The following is a 25,792-nucleotide window of genomic DNA, read 5'->3' on the forward strand; positions in this document are numbered from 1 at the left end:
AAATCCCAGCCTGTGCTTGAAAAATTATAGTAACTAGAAATCCATTACTTCTGAAAGTAGCCTTTTCTATTGTCTAGAAAATTACTTATGTTAAAAAGTATATTCATCCCATTTTCACTAGTCCTGTGATTCTGTATTGTGAGCATCACTTGGTGAGTTGTTGCTAGACTTGTAAAGAATCAAGTCTTACTTAGCTTACAGCTTAATGACCAAGCTTCTCAGAGCCCAGCTTCTTCAGTTTATTCTGCAAAATGGGGTAATAAATGAATTTCACAAGGCAGTAGTGTGAATTAAATAAGTAAAACTTGATTGTGGCTGATCATAAAGCATAGTAGTTAATGGCAAAGACTCTAAAATCAGAGAACCTAAACTGAGGCCAGTTTTCCCACTTGGTGACCTTGGGAAAGTTATTTAACTTTTTTGTATCTTGTTTCCTCATGTCTAAAATAGGAATAATAATAATAATAATAATAATAATAATAATAATAATAATAATAATAATACCTTACAGATGTGTGGGATAGTTAACACATAAAATATTTATTAAAAATTAAATCTATAAACTTACATTTAAATTATGTTTAAAATAAAACAGCCACACCTTTCTCCAAAGTGAGATCTGTTTTTCTATAGTCTTAGTTATAAAATTGTAATTAAGTTTTCCTACAAGGAAAATAATTCCCAAATTCACTATTAGAAGCATTTAGTAAGAGAGGGGTTAAATTGGAGGTACATCCCATGAAACATTGGACCTAGCATTTACTTTTTTTTCCAGCACTTGGAAAGGTTTTCCTGACACCAACTGGACTCATCTGTCCTTCATTAGCCATCTGATTACATTTTGACCCATAGTAATTCCTGAGATATTTGTGGATAATTAAGACTTCCCATTTCTTTTTTTTTAATATTTTATTTTTTCGTTGTAGATGGACACAATATCTTTATTTTATTTTTATGTGGTGCTGAGGATTGAACCTAGGCCCCTGCACATGCTAGGCGAGCGCTCTACAGCTAAGCCACAACCCCAGCTCGACTTCCCATTTCTTTATCCATACTTTGTAGAATACTTTTCAGTGTTGCTTAGTGTACGTAATAATTTTGGCTTCAATTTAAAACACACATACACATCTTTGGTAGCATTTCATATGTATTTTACCTCTACTGAGAATTCTGAATTTTATTTTTGCTTCCAGTTTCAAAAATTTTAATTTGTTTTTACCTAGAACCAGAGATTCTGAGGTGGATAATAAAATGATTCCAGATCAAATAACAGTCAGTCTGTTCACTTTCTTTCACAGGTCCGCAAGCACATCAATGATTTGTATGAGGACCTGCGGGATGGCCATAACCTGATTTCTCTGTTGGAGGTACTCTCAGGCATCAAACTGGTGAGCTTCTCCTTTCTTGTTGAGTGCTGGGCAGTGGCCCAGGTGTTTGGAGTTTTTTTTTTTTTTTTTTTTTTTCCCAGTTTATCTCACTTTCTCCCTTGGATGATTCATTGAGTCTCACAGATAGGGAGAGGTGCTGAAGTTGATGTCTGAGCATAGCCCTGGAGAGCAGCTCGTTTGGGCTTCTTGGATAATTAAATATGGCTGCCTTCTCCCAAACTGTTTTAAATATAGCTTGTGGGAAACACCTTCCTGTGTGAAGGCAGATCCTGACTGCTGATCATTCTTACACTTGCTTTATTTTTGAGGGCTCAGAATAACTCACTTGTGGTCTCATTGTTCCATATATTTGAGCCTAATGGAAGCAAGTGCTCCCAGGTGGCTCACATTCTTTTTCTAGTGTCATAGACAATGCAGTTTTCATTTGGATAAGCCCAGGGTTGAATATTGGAAACATCTGTTGGTAAAGAGAACCGAAGAGCGCCCAGCTCTAGTAGTCTGTGAATCCCACCCATTCACTGTCTTTGGTGATTTCTTAGTCATTGTTATGTTTAAAAAACAGACTTTGGCACATTAGATTTTACTGCTTCAGTGATATTTAGCTCCTTGTAGGATTGGGGCTTGGCTTCCCTTGGGTCTTTTGTTTTGGTTTCCTTTTTTTTTTTTTTTTTTTTTTGCCTGTAATGCAATTTTTTTATTATTATTTATCAATTTATCTATTTATTGAAGTATTGAGGATTGAATTCAGGACCTCGTTCATGCTAGGCAAGTGCTGTACCATAGGGCTACACCCCACCCCAATTTTATACTTTTAGTGGCCAAAATTGATAGAGGCTTTTATTGACATAGTTTGCACATGTAATTCTGGTTCTCTTTTGGCCCTCATTTGCAAGTCTAATTAGTAATCAAAATTTCATTTTCACTGTGATGGACTTTATTCTTCACTTAAAATTAAATTTTGGACAATAGGCTGGTATATTTGATGAATTTATAGTGAATTTTATTGGAAAGTGGTCCCCTTTGGTAGCATTGCTTACAAAACAGATTAAAAAACTCCAATCTAATTTCTTTTCCTAATCTTTGAAAATTTACAATTATTTGTGGAGATATTCATTGGATATCATCTTTTCACCAAAACCCACCAAGATATCTCTTTCACTGTAATTCTCATTGTGTCTTTCTCCCTTATTGAGAGGGTAGGTGGCAATGGAGAATTGAAGATGTGTTTTAACTTAAGGAATGTTTGGTGTACCAGCTCTGATCTTGATTTGGTTTTGTATCTCTTTTGATGGTGGGGGAGGGTATTTTTTTTTTAATTTATTTTTACTTTTTTTTTTAAATGTTGCATTTATTTCCATTTCATCTTTGTGTTGTGAATTTCCTGTTCCTTTGTGTGTCTTTGCCTTGGTTGGTGGTCAAAGGAGCCAGCAGGGCTGAAGACCCTCCGTCTGGTGAGCATGCCCTCCTGGCGCCATACAAACAGCGAGGAGCAGGAGGAGGAAGATGATGATGATGTAGTAGGTCCTCCTGGGGGTGCTAGCATCCCAGCTGGCACTGCTGGCACTGCAGGGCCATCAGAGAGTCTGAGGTTCTCTAGGTCTCCAAGTAGCTCAGTCACCAGTTGCTGCCTTCTCTTTCCACTTGGGAATTTGGATCCCAAAGAAAGTGGCTGAACCTAATTATGCCTCTTGCCACTGTTAGATGATCCTGGAGTGGGAATTGTTTTGCTTAGCTGAGAATGGTTGGCACAAAAAGAATCCTGGTGTTTGGAGGTGTCAAGTCCCTTTGTGACCTGGAGACCCATAGCTTTCTGATGGCCTGTGTTGTCTGAATACACATTGCAGTCCAAATTGTGAAAAGTTTAGTTGACAGCATGACAGTTAATTAATTGCTCTCAGCTCCAGTCTAGACTAACTGGTACTGTCTTTCCACCTCTCTGGCCTCTAGGTTCTCACCATACACCATTCCATTTGTTTTCAAAACAGCCTGTTGTTTGCAAACTCACTGCATGGACATATTCTGGCCTTGGTCAATAATATCTTAGTTGGCTGTAGAGGACAGAGATTTAACTTGCATGTTCTGAGACTACTTGTTTTGAGTGGAAGATACATTAGAAGTCAAGATTAGAATGTGTAGAAGAAGGTTGTTTTTTTTTTCCTCATAGATCCCAAATAATAACCCATAATCTTTCTCTAGAAATAGGGATTAGACAATATCCCAGTTCCCTGTCCTCTTAAAAGTCATATTTTGACTTCATTTATCTCTCTTTCCCATTCCTCAGAATCTTGTTTTGCAATCTCTGTCATGTTTTAAGCTGTCTGCACAATTAGTTTAGCTGAAGTGACTAAGAAGAGGTTCTTGCTAAAAAGGTGTTTCTTAAACCTTTGACTTAATAAGTTATCCTATTGCCCAGAGAGGCCTCTGCATCTCTGTAGGTTATGCTATTTGGGGAATGTTGCTTGGAAGTGTTGGAGGGTGCCTAGAGAGATACTTCAATCTTTATCTTCCCTTTTTGCAAAAGGAAACCTGGGGCAACATTCCCTCTAGGCAGATACTCAGCACAGCCATCTTATATTTTTTTCAGCCTTTAATTAATACTAATTTGATATTTACAGATGAACTAGGAATTACCTAGTAAGTTTTAATCCTACTTTTAGTAAAATAAAAGCAACATTGGGAAGAGAGCAAAAGAAAATGTTCATTGGCAGATAGCCATTCCTGCACTACTCATTGGCAAACAGACTTTATTTATTTACTGTCCATAGGTAATAATTGATCCAGAGGTACCAGGTGGAGAGGACTTCTCTCCCTGGGCTGTATGACATATAAGATTGAGTACAGAAAAGAACTTTCTTTGGGTTAATTATGTGGAATAACCCTCACCATCAAGATTTTATTTGTTCTGGTTATTTCATGCTGGAGTAAAGAGTGGTTTCCCTCCAGTGAGACCCATCACCCTGGGAAATTGGTTACATCCTGATTTTTGTCTCCTATTTTGAATTTTTTTTTTAAGAGAGAGAGAGAATTTTTTAATATTTATTTTTTAGTTTTCGGTGGACACAACATCTTTATTTTATTTTTATGTAGTGCTGAGGATCGAACCCAGCGCCCCACGCATGCCAGGCGAGCACGCTACGGCTTGAGCCACATCCCCAGCCCCTATTTTGAATTTTTTTAAAAACGTTTTTTTTTTTTAGGATGTATAATGCCTCATTGCTTATAGTTAAGACATTGACTCCTCCAGTTAAGCTCCTTTGGCCTGGTTTGTAGTAAGGTTGGCTCCATCCACTACTGTGCAGTATGCAGTTAGGCCTTCTGTCTTTTCCCTTCAGGGTTTAACTGTGATTTTGGGAGCCACAGAGCTACAGTCTTTGTTCCCATTAACTTCACATACAGTGTCAAGCTGTGGCATATATGAACATTAGAAGAACCTATAGAGAAGCTGCAGCACTGATTCAGCATTAGTGGTCAAACAGGATTGTGTGTTTGTGAGGTGCATAGTGGTGCACAAGGCATTTGGGGTGGGGTTGGGGCACACAAAGCCTGGTGAAACACACAAGATTCTGCTTTTAAGTGTGCTTTAATGTAATCCTCCCACACCTGGCTTCAGCCATGAGGAATTCTTGAGTGATCTTTTATTCCTTGAAATGAAAGAGGAAGGAGTATGTGTGGGTAAATTGGTAAAATTAACACCCCTTTTCTTTATTTGCAGCCCCGGGAGAAGGGCAGGATGCGTTTTCACAGGCTACAAAATGTGCAGATTGCCCTGGACTTCCTAAAGCAGCGACAGGTAAGACCATTCATGCTTTCCCCATTCTGCTGGGGAAAGTTGACATTGTATCTGAATTAAGAATGTTCGCATGCCACTAGTAAAAATGACAAATCTGACTGAGCCAATTCTGAGTCTTAACTTGCAGATTAGCAATTTTATTGTGGTTGAATAAATTATTCAGTAGTCGTTATATAAAACTTGTGACCTTCTTGAGAGGGACAGGTTTGTGAACAAGAATACTAAAGATGGAACCCTGTGGGCCCACCATAATTGGGGTTCAAAATGAAGATGAAACTCAACCCAGCAAAGAAGATGGGAAAAAATGTGTAGCATCACAAAATACTACATTGTCATGAAAACAGAACAAGGGAATGGCCTGAATGCTACATCAGGCCTGAGATAAAGGTTTTAGCTGTTACTCAGTGGTGGCTTAAAAAAATGGTTTTAATAAAGTACAAAATTATAGCAGACCTAGGAGGGACAAAGAAGTTTTTTTCCTTTCCTAGAAAAGGAAGACAACATATTTTTAGATATAAGAGGAGAAGCCAGTGAAGAGAATAAGATTGAAAATGAAGGTGAGGAGATGAAGTCATAGAATGTTAGCTGTAGGGGTACCTTATAGATCTACTTGTCAGTTTATTCATGTTATAGATAATGAGATTGAGATCTGGACAGCTGAATGACCTGCCCCAAACCATACCAGTTAGAGCAGACTTTAATTGGTAGTTCTCCTGACATGTGGGCTAGTGCATCTCCCCTGTCCATGCTGGGTTCTGCATACCTTCCTTCCTCCCATTGTTTCCTAATTGATGGAACCAAGTTCAGAAATTGAGGGATGAGAATCAGAACAGCTGTAAGGCGTGATTAACATTGGAAAGAAAAGAAAAGTGACTCTTGTTCTTAGATGTAGGGAGGACAGAAAAAGGGATGAAAATACAGAGATGGCTTGTGGTGGGGAGAAAGATGAATGAGAGAGCCAGAGGATTCATCTCCTTAGAGTGAGCAGTATGTAAGAGATTTTTTGGTAAAGCTGGGGTTGCCAAGCAACAGCAAGGGTCAACATGACATTAAATAGTTTGCATATTTTTGGAGTCAACTCATTTTTGTTAGTCTTATCAGCAGTTCTTCTTAATTTGGGAAATTGCCTTTCTGTGTGCTTCCACAGTAATTTCTAAAATAACATTTATCACTTTATTGTTATTTCTCTCTCCCAATGAACTTTGTGAGGGCAGGAAACATGATTTTATTGAACATTGTAATTTTAGCACTCATCATAATGAATAGTCCCTAATTGACATTTAATAAAGTATTTGTTGAAAATAATAAATTAAAAGTAGTAGAAATGGAGGTTGCTGAAGCATTTAGGGCACTAGCAGAAGCAGCTTTGAAATGTCTATGTGTGGGATTAGAGGAGTCCTGAGGGGCCTTAATGGACAAAGTAAGAAGAATTAATTAGTGTGGGGTACAGTGGCACATGCCTGTAATCCCAGCAGTTTGGGAGGCTGAGGCAGGTGGATCTCGAGTTCAAAGCCAGCCTCAGCAAAAGTGCGGCACTCTCTCTAAATAAAATACAAAATAAGGCTGGGGATGTGGCTTAGTGGTCGAGTGCTCCCGAGTTCATTCCCCAATATACCCCCTCTCCCCACCAAAAAATAAGCTAAATATATACCATATGACCCAGTATTCCTACTCCCCGGAACTTGCCTTACAGAAATGAAACCATATGTTCCCACAAAATCTTGTATGTGAATGTTGGAGCTTTATTCATAATTGCCCCAAACTGGAAACAACCCATAAGTCCTTCAGTGGATGAATAAGCACATGATAGTATGTCTATACAATGGAATACTTTAGGAGTACAATAGGGTTTAACTACAAAGCAGGGGCAGCACAAGGGACTTTTTGGGGGCATAATAGAACTGTTTTGTGTAGTGGTTACATGAATCTGCATATGTGTTAACTCATAGAATCTTGTACCAAAAAATAAATTAACTATATGTCAATAATGAAAATATGTAAAAATAAAATCAAAAAGTCTCAGCTCTGAGACTGACTTTTCTTTCTTTTTCAGGTGAAGCTAGTGAATATTCGCAATGATGACATCACAGATGGCAATCCCAAACTGACTCTGGGCCTGATCTGGACCATTATTTTGCACTTCCAGGTAGAGTCTGTGAAGTTTGGGGTTCCTGTTGCTTGGTTTGGACACAGCCTAGAAAGTTGCACTACCTTCTGAGGCAGAATGGAGGTGTCCTTCTCTGTGGGTAGGAGTTGGAAGGAGAATTAAGATTGGCTTGGAGACAAGCTTTACCCTAGAATTTTCTAATTATTTGCATGATGAAGTGGAGGAATTTTTCACCAATTTGTGGTTTGGCCTATCCTTGGCAGTCTGGTTATTAGAAGTCTATTTGTTCAGCTAAGTAAAAAAAAAAAAAAAAAAATTAAGGGACTCAGAGTATGAGGTGGGGAGAGATGTTGGTTTTATACTTTATTTATTTATTTTTTTTGTAGTTGTAGATGGACAGAATGCCTTTATTTTTATGTGGTGCTGAGGATCGAACCCAGTGCCTCATGTATGCTAGGCAAGCGCTCTGCCACTAAGCTACAGCCCCAGCCCCTTGATACTTTAGAGAAGTGGCACAGAGGTGCCTAATCCTGCTTGGATATAGACTTTTCATTATCTCTAATGATCTTTGAACAAATCTGGTTAAATGTAGCACCTTAGTAGCTAGGTTTGTATATGTGCTTGTAAGCACAGCCTCATAGTACATCCACAAACAGCGGTCATTTGGCCTTCCTGTTGCTCTTCCGTCCTAAAATGAGAAATCCTTTTAAAGTCTGAGTTGCTACAGGAAAAGAAAGCTCAGTTGTTTTTTTGTTTTTTGTTTTTGTTTGTTTGTTTGTTTAAGAACATCACTATTTTTATAAACAGACTTCTTTTAAGTTACTCTAAGCCTGACTAATCAAAGTAACTTCTCAGAAAGCTCTCCAATACCCCAGTTGCTACACACTAAGGTGATGGATTAAAGGGAGCACTCCTTCAGTAGTTGGGAAAAGGCTAGTGAATAATATAAGGTACTGACTCCCAACAGTACGGCCAATGTGACCCCCTATTTAGAGAGTTACTGCCACCTTCTGGTTGAAGGCAGAACAGCAGGTGTCTCAATTCCTAAGACGCTAAAGAAAATTCTGAGAACAGTTTTGTTTCTTGGGGTTCTGGTTTGGAGCCAGTGCTATCACTCTTCAGCATGGTTAGGGTTAGGAATGTGTGAATGTATTTTTATGGAATCACAGGGTGTCTTCAGGCAGGCTTTACGTATATGCAGAACCAGGAAGATGAAGTTGGTGAATGTGCCCTGGCAGGATGGGAACACAAATTTTATTGGGCTTTCATGGAGGACTAGAGTTACCCCCTTGGATTTCTTTTCTGTTTGTTTGTTTGCTACTGGGATTGAATCAAAGGGCATTTTGCTGAGCTACATCCACAGTCCGTCCGTCCATCCATCTATCTATTTATTTATTTGCAGGGACTTGCTAAGTTGCCCAGGCTAGCCTCAAACTTGCAATCCTGCATCAGCCTCCCAAGTTGCTAGAATTATATGCATGTGCCACCATACCTGGCACTCTCTTGGAATTCTTTTTTTCTTTCTTTCTTTTTCAAAAGGACATTTCTTTTTCTTTCTTTTTATTTTAAAGACGTTTATTTTTTATTTATTTTTATGTGGTGCTGAGGGTTGGACCTAGTGCCTCACATGTGCCAGGCAAATGCTCTACTACTGAGCTACTGCCCCAGCCCCCTCCCTTGGAATTCTTTGTTGTTGTTGTTCTAATTAGTTACACATGACACTAGGATGCATTTTGACACATTATTCATAATGGAATATAACTTCTCATTCTTCTGGTTGTACATGATATAGAGTTAGTCTGGTGGTGTAATCATATATGCACATAGGGTAATAATGTCCAATTCATTCTACTTCCTTCTCCCTTACCCCTTCCCCTTTTACTCCTTCTGTCTAATCCAAGGTACATCTATTTCTCCCTACCTCATCTCCCCATTGTGAATTAGCATTCTCATATCAGAGAAAACATTTGACCTTTAGTTCTTTTTTTTTTTTTTAACTTGTTTTAATTAGTTACACATGACAGTACAATGACCTTGACATATCTGTACCTGAGTACACAGGTTGCAGAATCACATTGGTCATACATTCACATATGTACACACTGTAATAATAATGTCTGTTTCATTCTACTTCGATCTTTAGTTCTTTGTGATTGGCTTATTTCACTAAGCATAATTTTCTTCAGCTGCATCCATTTATTGGCAAATGCCACAATTTCATTCTTCTTTAAAGCTGAATAATACTTCATTATGTATATATAACACATTTTCTTTATCCATTCATCTGTTAAAGGGTACCTAGGTTGGTTCATAGTTTAGTTATTGTGAATTGCGCTACTATAAACATTGATGTGGCTATGTCACTGTAGTATGGAATGGAACCACCATTTGACCCAGTTATCCCACTCCCTTGGAATTCTTATCAATAGAGGAGAGTTTTTTAAATTAATTTTTTTTTCTTTTGGCCATACTGGGCATGAACCCAGGAATGCTCTACCACTGAGCTATGGTGCCAATACTTTAAAAAATTTTTTACTTTGAGATAGGGTCTCACTGAGTTGCCAAGGCTGGCCTCAAACTCCATCCTTCTGTCTCAGACTCCTGAGTTGCTGGGTTTACAGGGGTGTGCCACCACACCTGGTGTGAGGAGGGGTTTTTTTTTTTGTTTGTTTGTTTATTGGCCATAAACCTGTCCTCACTGTGAGTAACCAAGTTATTCTCCTACCCATGAGGTGATATCCACTGTATTTCTGTTTACCCTGATGACAACTAAGGCCCCATAGAATGAATGCTGAATTAGTTAATTACAACTTTTCTGTGGCAGAGAGGTGGGGGTAGTGGTGTGGTTTTTTTCCTAAACAGCTCCATCAGTAAATTTTTTTTTCTCTCTCTCATTAAAAATTTTGTTATGGGGCTGGTATGGTATATCTCTGTGGTAGAATGCTTGCCCAGCATGCTCCAGTCCCTGGGGTCAATCCCTAGCACCACCAAGGAAAAATAATGGCTATGAAAAAATTCAAACATTCGTAAAACTAGAGGAATTAGTTTTACAAAGAACTACCATGTATCACTGACCTAGCTCAATAATTATTAACTCATAGTAATTAAGTATTATTTCATCTAAATCCTGATCCATTTCTCAAATCTCAGCTGGTTATTTTGAAGAAAATCCCAGACCTCACATAATTTCATCTGTAAATATTTTAGTGTGTATCTGAAAGAAACAGACTCTTTATCTAAGCAATATCATACCCTAAAAATTAAAACTTTCATAAAATTATCAAATATTCAGATATTCCTAATTGCCTCTTTAAAAAAATTAGTTTTGGGTTTGGATCAGAATCTGAACACAGTTTATCTGTTGTGTTATATTTTTCTCCTTTTCCCCCTTACAGTTAGTTAAAGAAATAAGGTCTATGTCTTAGAAGGTTTATTAAGATCTGTGAGATATCTCCTAAAACTGCCCTCCATCCATTCCTGTGTTGTAATTCCAAGAAAATGGTGGTTTACTGTAGCCCCAGTGCCTAGTTTCCAGGTTAAATTTTTTTGCAATGCTGTGGTATGGTGTGCTTCTGTGAGTGCTGTCAGGTTGCTCATTGTTGCACATCAGAATGTATATAATGTCTCTTGTCTTTTTGGTGGGGGATGTTAAGATTGGTAACTAGGTTCAGGTGTTATTAATCGGATCCATTCATCCTATGTTCCCTATTAATGATACATCTAATAGTTTTAGTAGCTACTGATCATCATTTCTAGTTCCATTATTTCATTAGAAGTTGAAAAACAGTGATATACAAATTCTGTTAATCCTTTTTCATTATTTAGTAGGAATACTTCTGTAAGGAAGAACTTTACCTCTTCAGCTACCCTGAGGGATAGTTCCTATGGGAAAGCCAAAACAAATGAATCTATCTTTCCTTCTAGTTAGTGTTTAGAATAATTAGTTGACTCCCTAAGATTCTCCAAAGGTAACCAATGAAAGTTTCTGTATTGATCTTTTTTTAAAAAATACTTTTAGTTGTAGATGGATATAATACCTTTATTTATTTATCTGTATGTGGTGCTGAGGATCGAACCCAAGGCCTCATACAAGCTAGGTGAGTGCTCCCCAATGAGCCACAGCCTTGAACTTTGGTTTTTTTTGTGTGCCTCTACAACTCACGGATTTTTAACAGACCCAATATGTTCCAATCAAATATTTATCATTCTTCCTGATACTCAAATAGCTGTCTTTGTCCAGTATGAGCTTTTCAAGTTAACTCTGAATCTTTTGGCATGACCTTATGACTCTTTGATTTCCTTTATTTCTTGTGTGATGAGATGTCCCAAACTCTTTTTGTGTATTTCATGTCTCAAGCCTGAAATTCTGAATTTCTCCAAGGAACCATTTCTTATTTTTTACCACAATCTGAGTGCTGCCAGGTTCTGCTCATTGTTTCTGGGCTTTTGTGTATGTGTATGTGCAGAGCTAGAGAATACTTGTATATATCTCTTTTTAAAAAATAATGAGTTTATAGTGATATTTCTGATTAAAATGTAGGATTCCAGGGATTTATTTAACTTCTTTGACTTTATATTATTCTTTTTCCCCCTAAACTGAAATTCTTTGTTTTAACAACAGTAATGTAATTATTACCCTTCCATACACACACAATCATAAATATTGTATATAATCAACATGAATATCAGTGTTACAATTTACAATATGTATGTAGAGGTTTACAATTCTTTGCAGTTCTTTTGTCCTTAAAACATTTTAAAGTCATTTGAAATAATTTCTCTGTTTTGTTAAACCAACAATTCAGTAAACAAGTAGGTTCAGTTATATTCATTTGCTTTCAGTCTTTAGGGATTGCTTTTTTCCCTTTTGTTTTATTTACACTATGTAGATCATTTACATTGTTCCAAAGGGAAATTTAAAAAAGTGAATACTGCCGGGTGTGGTGGAGCATGACTGTAATCCCAGCGGCTCAGGAGGCTGAGGCAGGAGAATCATGAGTTCAAAGCCAGCCTCAGCAAAAGCAAGGTGCTAGGCAACTCAGTGAGACCCTGTCTCTAAATAAAATACAAAATAGGGCTGGGGATGTGGCTTAGTGGCAGAGTGCTTCTGAGTTCAATCCCTGATTACCCCCCGCCAGACACCCCCCAAAAATACAAAATGGATTCAGAGATTTAACTTTCATCTCTGCCCCCTCTACTGTTTTTTTCCTTTCTCTATAGTTTTTTTTTTTTTTTTTTTTTGTAGTTGTAGATGGACGGCACACCTGTATTTTATTTTTTATATGGTGCTGAGGATTGAACCCAGTGCCTCACACATGTGAGGCAAGCACTCTGCCACTGAGCTACAGCCCCAGCCCATTGGTTGTTTGAAAACACCTTTTAGTTATTCTGTTGATGGTTTATTTTAGAAAAATGCATTTTTATACAACTTAATTTTTTCATAGCTACAAGAACTTCACTAAGATATAATTTATATTCCATAAGATTGACCCATTTTAATTGTTTAATTCATTGCTTTTTATGCACTGTATAACCATCACCAGAATCCAGTTTTGGGATATTTTCATCATCCCAGTAAAATCCCTCTTGTCCATTTACAGTTATTCCCCACTTCTGTCACTAGCGTCAGGTAACCACTAATCCATTTTCTACCTTTTTAGATTTCTCTATTCTGGCATTTCATATAAATGGAATCATATGATTTGTGGTCTTTTATATCTGACTTCTTCCACTTAGCATAACATTTTCGAGTTTCATTCATGTTGTAGCATGTATCAGTACTTCATTTCTTTTCATTGCTGAATAGTGTTCTGTTGTATGGATATATATTTGTTAGTGTCTTCAGGAGTTGATGGACATTTGTTTTTTTTTTTGGGGGGGTACTATTATAAATAATGTTTATGAATATTTTTATAACAGTCTTTATGTTAATGTATGTTTTCATTTCTCTTGTGCACATATCTATCAGCTGTTCTCACCTAGCTCACATGCTATATAATGCCAAACAAATCTGGAGTAGAGCTGTCAAATGTTAGGAGATCAGTAAAATAGTCATTATAGCCAGTTTCTGTTGTTAGTGGTGAAGATGTAGAAGAATGATGTGCATGCAGACGTAGTGGTGGTTGTCATCTCAAGAGAATAGGGTGGTGTGGTTCCAAAATAAAAATTTGCTACTACTCCTGAGACTGGTGGTTTATGGTGTCTAAAATGCTTTAATTATATGCTAAATGGTAGGGTTTCTCTTTTATTTTAAATTTTTACTTATGAAAAGCTCATATACTTTTCTAAGTATGTGATCATGGTATATATATTCATCTTCACAATTAAATAGATTTGTGGGGGATGTACTAAGGGTTGAACTCAGGTCACTTTACCACTGAGCTATATCCCCAACCTTTTAAAATTTTTATTTTGAAACATCTAAGTTGCCAAAGTTGGCCTCAAACTTGTGAACCTCCTGCCTAAGCTTCTCAAGTCACTGGGGATGACAGATGTGCACTACCACACCTGCCTCTAAAGGATACTATCGATCCTTTGTAGTCAGACATTAGTTTTCCAACTTGCAAAAGTATTTTTTTAATATTTATTTTTTAGTTGTAGTTGGACTCAATATCTTTATTTAATTTATTTATTTATATGTGGTACTGAGGATTGAACCCAGGGCCTCATACATGCTAGGCAAGCACTCTACCGCTGAGCCACATCCCCAGCCCCCGCAAAAGTATTTTTTGTTTGTTTTTTTTTGTTTTGTTTGTACTGGGGACTGAATCCAGTGGTGCTTAACTACTAAGCCACATCTCTAGTCCTTTTTTTTGTTTGTTTGTTTGTTTTGGATACAGGTCTTGCTAAATTGCTTAGGACCTCCATAAGTTGCTGAGGCTTGCCTTGAACTTGTGATCTTCCTGCTTTAGTCTCCCCAGTGGCTGTGATTAAAGGTGTGTGCCACTGCACCCTGCTCAAATATTGGTTAAATACAAATGTATATTTAGCATTCTGAACTTTAGGAAAAAAAAATCAAAGAGTTCAGATAAAGTGTAGTCTTAACTGGTTGGGCTTGAGGTCTGTATTTTTGTGCGCTGTGACATTTAGTGGTTGGCATATAGATGGGATGTCATTCGTGTTTGTGGAATAAATGAATGAATTCTTTTGCTCCAACTCTCTCTATAGAAAATTTGAGGATAATAAATGGTTAACTGGAAAAAGTCAAAGGAAAAGCCATGAAGAGCAGGTATACCCCAAATCAGTTTTCCTAGAAGGCAGCAGGCCATGTGTTTAGAGCCCAGGCTAGATGAGAAAAATTTCCAGGGAAAAGTTCTATGATCAGAGTTAATTTAGGAAAAATATAGAAGCAACCCATAAGAAGGGAAAACAAGCTCCCAAACTTTGGATCTTGGAATATATATCTACTTTCCTTAGAGACCAATCAAGAAAAAAGAGTGTATTTTTTATTAAGGTTCCCATGAGGGCTGGGGATGTCTCTTAACTTTTATCTTGGAAATAATTGGGAAGTAAAGGGAATTACTGTAGATCAGGCATTGAGCTAAGTACTTTATAGACATTATTTCATTAGCCCTCTCTACCATCCCATTAAGTAGGTGGTAGTATCCACATTTTACAGGTAAGGAAACTGAATCACCTACTAAATTGGTTAAACTACTTAGCATCTAAGTTAACCAAGCTGGGAATTTGAACTTAATTCCATGCTACTGAAGTCTCTGTTCCTGTCCTAGACCAGTTTTTCTCCGGAGCAGGAGGAAATGAGGGCCTAATGTGTCTGGCATATGCAGAAATTTACAAAAGATGAGGCTCACAGAAGTAGATATATTAGGCTTCTCAGAACCTTTACAGCAGTAGTAGTCATATTAAGCTACCTAGTCTCTAGCCTGAGATGATCAGTGTTAAGAATTTGGTTTGGGGCTGGGATTGTGGCTCAGTGGTAGAGTGCTGGTTTAGCATGCATGAGGCACTGGGTTCAATCCTCAGCACCACATAAATGTAAAATAAAGATATTGTGTCCACCTAAAAAACTAAAAAATAAATATTTAAAAAAAAAGAATTTGGTTTGCTTGTTATTTCATTTAAAAAATTCAAGTTTGAGGCCAGCCTCTGCAACTTAGTGAAGCCGTGTCTCAAAAGTAAATGAAAGGGGTGGGGATGTAACTCAGTGGTAAATTGCTCCTAGGTTCAATTCCTGGTATGAAAAAAAAAAGTTTCCTAGTTCCCATTTTCTTCATTGAAGGTAGCTGCTGAGAGGACTTCATGTTGTAATGTCAGGAGCTTTGTTAATTAAGTGATTTGCTGTCCTGAGTTTTCATGCCCTTTTCCATTTCTTGCTATAGTTTATGATGACCATTAGATGGCGCTGCAGCTTTGCCATCAGCCATCAGGGAAAGGCTTGAAAAGTGCCTTTCTGCTGTAGTCTGCTAGCCCATGGTCAGCCTCAGAAGGTGCTACTTAGGGAGCTGTTGCTTTAGGCCTTCTCAAGCTTTCCTGTTGAGGAGGACATAGTTTAAGTGTGCCGGAAAGGTGGCTAGGGCTGTGCTGGTACAACCTTTAGGGCTTACACAGAGCCAGGCTGACTACTTCCTTCTGCTGCTTGGTCTGGATCTTTGTGGTATAGAATAAACAACTGCAGCCAAGTATGGTGGTGGACCTGTAGTCCTATCTACTTTGGAGATTGAGGCAGGATTATTACTTGCAGCCAGGATTTAAAAAAAAAAAAAAAAGTTGGGCTTGGGGTTGCAGCTCAGTGGTAGAGCACTTGCCTAGCATGTATACAGCCCTGGGTTCCATCCCCAGCCCTACAGAGGGTGGGGGCAGGAACAAAGAATAGGCAAGAAGCAAACATAACCTCTTCCACTCAATTCAGGGCCCTTTAAGTTGTAATGTTTTCTAATCTGTCAGATACTATACAGAACAAATCGGGGTGGAGTAATCTAATTGCTATCACAGGGTGATTTTGAGTCCAACTTTTAAAATCGAGTGGACTTCCTTCCTTGTTGCAGCTTGAGAAAAAATCACTTGTGCCTCCTGTCAGTAGTTTCTTTCTCCCAACTGGCAGCTTTCTCCCAAGTATTACCTCTTTTTTGCAGAGTCCAGGCGCCAGTTCAAAATGATAGGGGATCTTTCTGTTTCATTCAACCAAGTATAGAAGGTGACGTAACATACATGGTGTCGAAATGAAAAGTCTCAGGCAGAAGTTCACCTCTGGCTTTGTAACTTACTTGGTATTTAACCTTGGGCACATCAGTCACCTTTCTTGAACCTCAGTTTCTTTACCTGTAAAACATTAAATGATAATTTTGACCTCACATAGTTACTGTGACAATTAAATGAGATAATCCATGTATGTAGCTTCATATAGTGACTGGCATATAATAGGTATGCAAAAAAAAATGTTATTAGTGACAACAACCCCATCAATGATTACTGCTGAATGTTTCTGTCATATATTGTTTATTGGAGTTCTCTGTTGTATCTTGAAGCAATATCTTTTCCATCGAGTTTTCGCATATACTCAAAATCAATTTCCAGATGTTATTGGCCTGCAGAATTAACAGATTTTTTCCCCTCTATTTTTAGGGAAAAGGAGGGAAGTAAATGCTACATGAGACTAGATGTTTAAAACCTGTGTTCCTTTTTTTCACTGTGTGCAGTAGGCTCTAGTTTCTCTTTGGGTTAAAATTTGATTAAAATAATTGTATTCTGACCTGAAGAAATGGAGAATTTGTCTATCTTTTGTGATATTTTCTTTTACTGGATACCTTGGTGCAACTATTAAAATCCATTTCATTTCATAGTTTGGGAGCCATAATTGTAGCTTCCCCAGCCCTGGCTCTCCTTGGCCCTTCCCTCCCCTGGCTGGTTGGTACCAGCCGAGCTGGCTTGCTGTTTCCCTCTTTGATATTGTTCTCCTCCTCCTCCTTCCTCCACGTTACCTCTCTTCCTTTCCCCTCCCTTTTCCATTTACTCTTACATTTCCCCCTCCTCCTCACCCTCCCTAATTTCCCCCCTCCCCTTGTTTCTAGCTCCTTTTTGCTTTCTGTTTGTGTTACTGAGGGCAGTGTTCCAATTACCTCATATTTGGAGAGAGGAAGCTGCAGCCAATCCGGTTTCTGTCTGCTTTTAGGTCAAGTGATTTCTGAACTGCAGTGAGATGCTTTGAATTTGTCTTGTTGCAGCTCTGAGCCTGTAAGATGGCTGTCTGAATCGGCAGCAGCAGCCGCTGGAAGAGAGAGAGAGAGAGAGAGAGAGGCGGGGAGGGAGGGAGAAAGAATTGGAGGGATTGCCGGCATAGTGCATGTTTTTAAATGTGCATAAATCCGATGAAGCCAAGGTTGGGATTTCTCTGGGATCCCAAGACTGGCTTAGCTAGATTTTTGCTGAGATCAGGAGCAGAAAGAAATGGGAAATTCACTGGGGTGTGTTAAGGGGCCGAAAGAGTCAATAGCTGTTCCTGAGAAGGCTCCGGTATCTCCTAAGAAAAGGGTTCGGTTCAAAAGGAAGTGGAGGGGGAAGAAAATCACCACTCCAGAAGCATCTCACGAGGAAGAACCTTTGGAAGGAACTGGAGTCATTAAAGAGACTGAAACCTTAACGAAGTTAACAGCCAGTCTTGGAAAAGAGGACAGAGTGGGAGGGGTAGAGTGTCTCCCCTCAGACATTTTGCTGCGTGAGGACTCAGCCCCCAACTCACAGGTGGGTGATCAGGGGATGATAGTACAGGTGAAGGAGAGATTCCAAGGGGAGATCCAGACTGCTCATCTTTTGTTAGAGAATGAGTCATCAGTTGCTAGAGGGGTCTGGGATTCCCTGGAAGAGGGGATGACTGTCATTGCTCACCTGCTGGATAACCCAGCCGAAAGGAACTGTGAGAAGTCAGTGAGCCAACTGGTGGAATTTCCGAGGACAGCATCCTGCAGCAGCAGGGCTGTGCTTCTTCCTTTGCAAGGAGAGATTGCGGTGGAGAGAGGAGGTGCTCGGCTCGGATTTCGGTGCAGCACTTTGCCTGGGACAGACTACCCTACTGACACAAGAAATCAAGACCAACTTTCAGAGGGCTGGAGTGTGGGTGGAGGAACCAATAGTATTTTGGGTGTCCCTCAGACAGGTTCCTGGAATGCCAAATGTTCTGTTCCTTCCTCACCACTGGACCAGTCGGGAGGCCCTAGGCACACAGAGCCTGCCCGTTTGGGTCTGGTGCCCCCGCATGGTCCCAAACTGCCTGCTTCTCAGAGTGATTTATCCATCAGTGGCATAACTATGAGCATTTTGCCTTCGTCTTCTGGCTATGGCAGTGATGGGCTGCACTTACATGGGATCCAACCTAAAGATACGGAACCTGAAAAGAGCTCCACATCCTTCTCAGAAGAGGAAGCCACCCTTTCTGTGGAAGCAAGCCACAATCCATCATGGGGTCTGGAGGAGGTAGGTGGGCATGTTGAATGGGTAATCAAACCCCAGTTTGGATTCCTGGCCCTAAAACCTACTAAGGTGAAATGTGGTAAGCAGTGAGGATCCTGGTGCTTCTCAAACTCACCCCCTTGTGGGGTTCTGTGAGTTGGCGACTTCCAGGGCTTGGCAAGAAGAATCTATTTTGAGTCTGTCCCTTGATGCTTGAAATCAAGTCTTGTTGTCTCTGGGGAATCCCAGCTTCTGTGTGGCAATGAAGCACAATTTCTCTAGCTATCTGGTGGGTGTATCTTTCAAGGTGCAAAGCTAGATAATCCTTGTCCTCAGGGCATACTGTTTGCCTGCTTTTGGAAGTTATGGAATAACACAGGGAATGACAACTGAATCTCTGAGATGAATGTGGAGAGGGGTGAGGGATGTTGAAGGGGTGTGAGGCAGCTGTCTTCAGAATGCTTGCTTTTCTTCCTGAAAAGTGATGTTCTTACTAGAGCTGGTGCAATCCCCTCCCGAGGAGAAGCATCTAGAGACAGCACTCATTCAGTGTTTGTATGAGAGGAGAGCGCTCATCTTTTTTTGGTTCCTAATTCCGGGATTAGAGGAGGGGCATGGACTTGTCCAGGGATCATCTGAGAGACAGACAGAGGTAGATTAGGGTAAGTTGAAGATTTAAGACTAGAAAAAGTTTGTTTAGTGATTGAACTTGTTTAGGGCTCTAGCATGTTTTGTTTGTGAAGTTTGTAGGTGAGGGTGGTAGTTGCTGTGAATGTTTCTAAGGGTCAAGACTAAGTGAGAGTTCAAAGATATGAACACTGAGATAAGGACTCAGCAAGACCCTGGTGGCATGTCTGGCATGTGGATGTTGTATGGGTGGTTGAAGTTACATTTACCCGTGGCTGAGGAACTTTTATTGGCATGTTGGACTCTGTAGTAGAGTAAATAAAATTTTTCAGATCTCAAAGCAGCAAGAGGTGGAAGGTGAAGTAGGACACTTTCCTTGGGTAGCCTGTGGGCAGGTGATACTATATAGCTGCTCTGATGTGGCTGTGGTCCACCTGTTTGTCACCAACAGCATGAAGCTAAGGATAGACACACGTTTTAAGCTGATGTGTGCTTAGAATTTCCTCTTTAGGGAGAGATTCTTCCATAGGATAGGCCCATTTCAGTGCCATTTGTTAGAGTTTGGAGATTTCCAGCAGTGTGAAGAAAAGGTGGCCATTGAAATGTATCTGTTATATGAATGGGTAAGAGCCTCTGTGGGGCTCAATAAAAATAGGTATCTGTGTAAGTACAAACCTGTATTATGGGTAAGAGGGAAGACAAACTATTGGGATGAGGTGTGCAGTATTTGGATTTCATATGGTAAGAGGGAATGTCAAATTCACCTTGTTTAGTTGTTTATTTACTTATTTATTGTAGTGCTGGGTATCAGATCCAGGGCCTCATGCATGTTAGACAAGTGAGCTATAAAAGTCAACTTTTATCTTTGTATGGAACAGATGTTGGGGATAAAATTAACTGCTGAACTGGTTTCTCTCTTAATATCACTGCCACTGAACTTGACATTGTGGAATCATCATAATATTATAGGATGCATGCTCATAATTGAGTGAGATTTTTAGAAAGTTTGGAGTGGAAAATATTAGGCTCTCTTAGATAACAGACTATAGGTAGCAATGTATGGGAAGAAAATTTCTGCATCACTCTGTGAGGAGTCTTTACAGATTGGTGGGAAAATCCTTTGAACCATGATCTGTAGTTTGACAGGATCAACAGTTGTGTGACATGGTTCAGTGTGTGAGTCAAGCTGGTACTGGACATTTTCTGGGCAGCCAACCTTGCAGTGCAGACACAGCCAGACTATGGAGATACAGCCGAGGATGAAAAAAACTAAGTAATTGAATCTCAGTGCAGATACCTGCATGTTTCTGAAGCTCTGTGTTTATCATGTGATATAAGGACTATGGAGTGATCATCTTATATGACGTAAGTAACTTTTCAGGATAAGTGTAAAATTCCTTCAGAGTGAAAGTCCTTATATCCAGTGGACCCACACCCTCATAGGAGGAACTGTATCTTCAGGGAACTACTTTTCTTACTAGTAGGCTACTGACAGGCTTTGAAGACAGCAGCATCCAGAGGACAGAGGGCAGCATGTTCTGACACTGCAGGCTCCTGTGCATGTGAGTTGAGACTCATGGCGAGCCTGGAGTCGGAGCTCCCTCTGCAGAGGGTGGGAACATGGGGGCAGACATGAGAGGAGCAACTCCTTCCTAAACAGAAGCATGCGTGCAATTAAGCAGTGTTAATTTTGTTGCTTGTTTTGTTTTTAATATGTTGAAGTAGTGACCCTCCTCAGAAAATAATTCATATTGCAGAGTGGTGACTGTCCTTGCCCTAACTTGAGGTACGTTCTCTCTCCTGTTGATTAGTTTAGGGCATATTGATGGGAGTGGGACCAGACTATAGCTAGACATATAAGTTGTTTGGTGGGTTTTGGAGTTATTTGGGATGGAGATATATATATATATATATATATATATATATATATATATATATTTTTTTTTTTTTTTATTTTTTTTTGTACCGGAATTGAACTCAGGGGCATTCAATCACTGAGCCACATCTGCAGCCCTATGTTGTATTTTTATTAAGAGACAGGGTCTCACTGAGTTGCTTAGCACCCTGCCTCAGCCTCCCAAGGACATTGGTACAGAGTTAAAATTCTGTACCAAGCTGCTGGGATTACAGGTGTGTGCCACTACTCCTGGTTTCTTCAGGATATCGAGAAACAGTAGCTGGTTCTAATTCTTGCCAAGTGTGAGTTTTGAATAATAAAAGATAAGTTGGTCTTCTTTCCTGTTCATCTGGTGCAGTTGATACATCCCTTGTCAGGAAATAGTTAATGCAGAACAAAATGACAGAGGGCAGCTGACAAAAATGGCTTTCAGAATGATAAATAGACTAGGATTTGGAGCAGGGTGGGAAAGACTAATAGCAGTTACACTTTGATGTCACACAAAGGCCTTCTCTGGCCCATTCTTTTTCTCAAGATTCCGTACTCCCAGCTGCCATCAATAAGCATAATACCTGGTTCATTTAAACGAGATTTGTTGACAATCCCTTCCTCTTTCCCATCTTGGCTCCTAGCACCAATCTCCTGCCACACTGTTGGTGGATCCCATTGACTTAAGAATTTTAACTCTGTACCAATGTCCTTGCTACATACCTTAGATAAATAGTCCCATTTCTCCTCTGTTATTATAGGGAAAGTGTTTTACTAATATTGGCTTTGCATTGTGAGATGAAAGCAAACTAACCATGAAGTGCTGTTGGAAGACTGTAGAAATAAAACTTACTTTTAGAGCTTTGTTCAAGAAAGGATTTTGTTTCTTTTTTCAAAGAATTTTACTTAATCAAAAATATTACTAAAGAATCATTATTTTTAGGTGTAATAGTAGTATTGTGGTTTTGTTAAAAAATAGAGGGTGCTTATCATTTAGAGTTAGCCACTGAAATGTTCATAGAAGAAATAATATGTGTGGGATTTGCTTCATAAAAATAGGCCATGGTGAAGTGGATAGAGTGTGGATGAAGCAAGATAGCTGAGTTGATAGTGGTTAAAAATGCTGGATGTGTACATGGGGCTTATTATATGTTCTGTCTTATATATGGTGCTTTTATATATATATATATATATATATATATATATATATATATATATGGCTTATTATATATTCTTTCTATTATATATATTTCAGGTGAGAAGTTAAGAAAAACAAATTGTATAAAAACAAATGCAATAGGGGCTGGGGTTGTGGCTCAGCAGTAGAGCGCTCCCCTAGCATGGGCAAGGCCCTAGGTTCAATCCTTAGCAACACATAAAAATAAATTAATTAAAGATATTGTATCCACTACAACTAAAAAATAAATATTAAAAAACCCAAATGTAATAATAATGTTAGAATTATTATATAATGCATATACTGAAAAAAGGTTGATATCCAGAATGCATTAAGTGTTGTATAGATAAAATGGCCAAGAGTGTAGAGACAGATTGGCTGGATTTGAATCCCAGTTCTGCCACTGACTTTCAGGGTACCTTGGGCAAGTTACTTCTCTGTGCCACAGTTTCCTCATTTGTAAACTGAGGGTAAGAGTAGTTGATAATTTGTAAGATTATTGTGAGAATTATATGAACTAATACAAGCACTATTAATGTTACTCATTAACATTATTATTTAAAGGATTTACAAATAAACAAGAAAAAGATAGATACCCTTGTGGAAAATAGGGGAAAGCCAAGAAATAAGCAGTTCATGAAAAAAGGAAACTCAGAAGCCTCGTACACTTAAGAAGGCTTTCACTACTCATCAGGGATCTAAAAGTCCAAACAACAAGCAGATACTATTTTATACCCATAAGACTGGAGGAAAAATAAAAAGTCTGAAAATACAGCAAGGATAAGTTTGCCAATATTTAGTAGAATTGAAAAATTCCCATATCCTGACCTAGACTTTCCATTGTAGTTTCATTCCCTTGTGAGAACTCTAAGACTCTTGAATATGGAAGTGAACGTCCCCATGAATTTCCTCTTAATCTCAATATTGGTCATAAACTACTCCCCACAGTGGCCATTAGTTCTCTGGGCTGGGCATTTGTAATGAGCTCCACTTGCATTGTGCCCTCACTTGCTTATCAAATGGAAATTTTCAGGGTCTGATGCCTTCTCTATAGTGGGATGAGGTCAGCTGGAAATGTTAGGACCTGAGAAGCAAGATGTTCAGAACATCTACTGTCATCTTCTGAGACTCACATAGTCCATATCCTCTGTCTAGTATTACAACTCCTCCATAATCTATCTAATCTTTTCTCTTGTCAGTTCCCAACTTGAACCTTTGGGTTTTAACCATCTACTTTTCTTTTTTCAAACTTCCCTCAACATCTAATCTTCGCTTATGTCCCCATTCTAACCTGGAATTCTTTTTCCCTTTCTCTTTGTCTATTCCATAATATCTTTTAATGATGAGTTCATTTATTTTTTATTTCCTGGCAGTACTGGGAATTGAACCCAAGGCCTCACACGTACTGAGTAAGCTCTTTATCATTGGGCTATGTGATAATGAGTTTAAATTGTACTTGTTCAAGAAATCTTTTTGATTACTCCAACTTACAGTAATTTTCCATTCTACTGAGATTCTCTATTGGATATTATTATTATTGCTCAATTTGCATTAAATTACATATAACTCTTTCACATGGCCTGTCATATATGAATAAATATAAAGAGAACTTTTTCCTCCAGACACTAGCCTCCCAAAAACAAATTTTCATTGTGTTTGACTTCCTGTAGTCTTTTTGTTGGATTCCCAGTGACATTATAGTCAGTTCATGAAAAAAAAATGAATGTATCTGTATCACCATATGCTAGTTCAATCAGTATCAGTTTTTGTGGAGATCAAACAATATAATCTGTTAAAAAAAAGACCAAAAATCCAATAAAGTTTTAGTTATTTTCTTTGGGAATATCACCTTCAAATTTGAAATATTAAATATACTGGGTTCAATCCCCAGTACCACCCCAAAACAACAAAACAAAACACAGCTTAAACACAGTTTCTAGAACCTAGTGGTTGCTTGAAAAATAATAATCAGAATGAAGAAACAGTGTGATTTATTTTTTCTCTATGCCTGCCATTAGGGTTAAGACATTGTTCAGTAAATACTTACTGAATTATTAGGAACTATTAAGTTTTCAGGAATGCTTAAAAAAAGGAATTAACCAGGACTTGGGAAGTTTGGGATGAAAAGAAATTCAGGTAGATGCTCATAGTTTCTGGCATGGTAATGAGGCATCCTTCCCAAATGACTTCCTGTGAACTCACTGAAACTAAAGCTGGATTTGTGCATTTGGAAGATTAAAGTAAATGCTTCTGTAGAACCCAAAGCTCAGCACTGTGTACACATATCACATGTAAGTTATTACAAGAAAATATGGACAAAAGCCAATTTAATTACTGAGTTGGTTGTGATGATAATCTCATTTTTCACATCCAGTTTACAATCTAGGAAAGATTCAAATCTAAACAGGGTATCTTTTCTTTCCTTGAGAGAGCCAGACATTTCCCTGTCTCATTATAGTTGTGTTGAAAATCTGAAGTAAAACTATTCATTGAAGTAGTTTCAGTGCAAAACATTGTAATTGGCAGGTAGGAGAGGTCATCAGAGGCTAGCTGTGGTTATACCAGACATACAATATCAGTTAACTAACTGTAGTTTTGTTTTTGGTAAAGAGACCAATACCCAGATCTCATTTTGCTCATTCATTTTATCCCTTTTTACTTCACCAAATCTATTTCCTATTCCTAACAAGTTTTTCCTTCTTAATATGTTCATGAAACAGCTAGTGTGGGGTGGCATTTAGAAATGTTGTTAAGGGGGGATTGTAATAGAATTGGAAATAGAGCAGTACTGTTTATACTGGGCTGAAAGGAGGATGGCTTGGGCACGATGAGCATCATTGGGTCCTCAGCATAGCCCCACGCCCCATGTATTTAGAGTTGATTGAATTTTATGCAGTTAACTCATGTTTATCATACTTGTAAGAGATGTGATTAATTAATTTTTAAAATGAATTTTAACTGCCAAGTTATGGAGTATTTATATCAACTACTCAGTACAGTTTGTTGCTTTAGGGTATCTATATGGGAAGCAAATAGTAATTTGAAGATTGTCAGGTAAACATGGAGTCAGAGCAGAGAGATAATAAGTGGCAGACAGATTTGCAGGATAATCTTATTAGCTGGTATCATTGAAGTGTGATGGCATGATTTCTCCTGTAGGAACATACCATACCTGTCAAGGGCATGAGAACCTTCTGCCCTTGAATCTGCTGGTTAGGGTACTATTTTACCTTCCCAGTTGAGGCCATGCTTCCTGGTTCCTTTCTTTTATCCTCAATAAAGTTTTAAAGTTTCTGGCCCTATTTTTCCTGTCAGTCCCCTCTATTTCACCCCGTACTGGGGATTGAACCCAGGGATGCTTAACCACTGAGTCACATCCCCAGCCCTTTTTTATATCTTATTTAGAGACAAGTTG

General features: G+C 38.7%; 1 protein-coding gene across 17 annotated transcripts in view; it reads left to right on the forward strand.

Annotated features, from left to right (window-relative positions):
* Nucleotides 1–25,792, forward strand: part of Macf1 (microtubule actin crosslinking factor 1) — a 337,023-nt gene that overhangs the window by 133,584 nt on the left and 177,647 nt on the right. For 9 of the 17 annotated variants that reach the window (XM_071617703.1, XM_071617709.1, XM_071617717.1 and 6 more), the window contains exons 3-5: nucleotides 1,299–1,388; nucleotides 5,101–5,178; nucleotides 7,232–7,324. In XM_071617703.1, the coding sequence (XP_071473804.1) occupies nucleotides 1,299–1,388; nucleotides 5,101–5,178; nucleotides 7,232–7,324 (261 nt within the window). Of the gene's footprint in view, nucleotides 1–1,298; nucleotides 1,389–2,809; nucleotides 2,906–5,100; nucleotides 5,179–7,231; nucleotides 7,325–25,792 lie in introns of all 17 variants that reach the window. The other 8 variants (XM_071617700.1, XM_071617705.1, XM_071617701.1 and 5 more) reach the window with 1 other exon arrangement.

This window comes from Marmota flaviventris, chromosome 10 (assembly GCF_047511675.1).
Source record: "Marmota flaviventris isolate mMarFla1 chromosome 10, mMarFla1.hap1, whole genome shotgun sequence".
NCBI classification, from domain to species: Eukaryota; Metazoa; Chordata; class Mammalia; order Rodentia; family Sciuridae; genus Marmota; species Marmota flaviventris.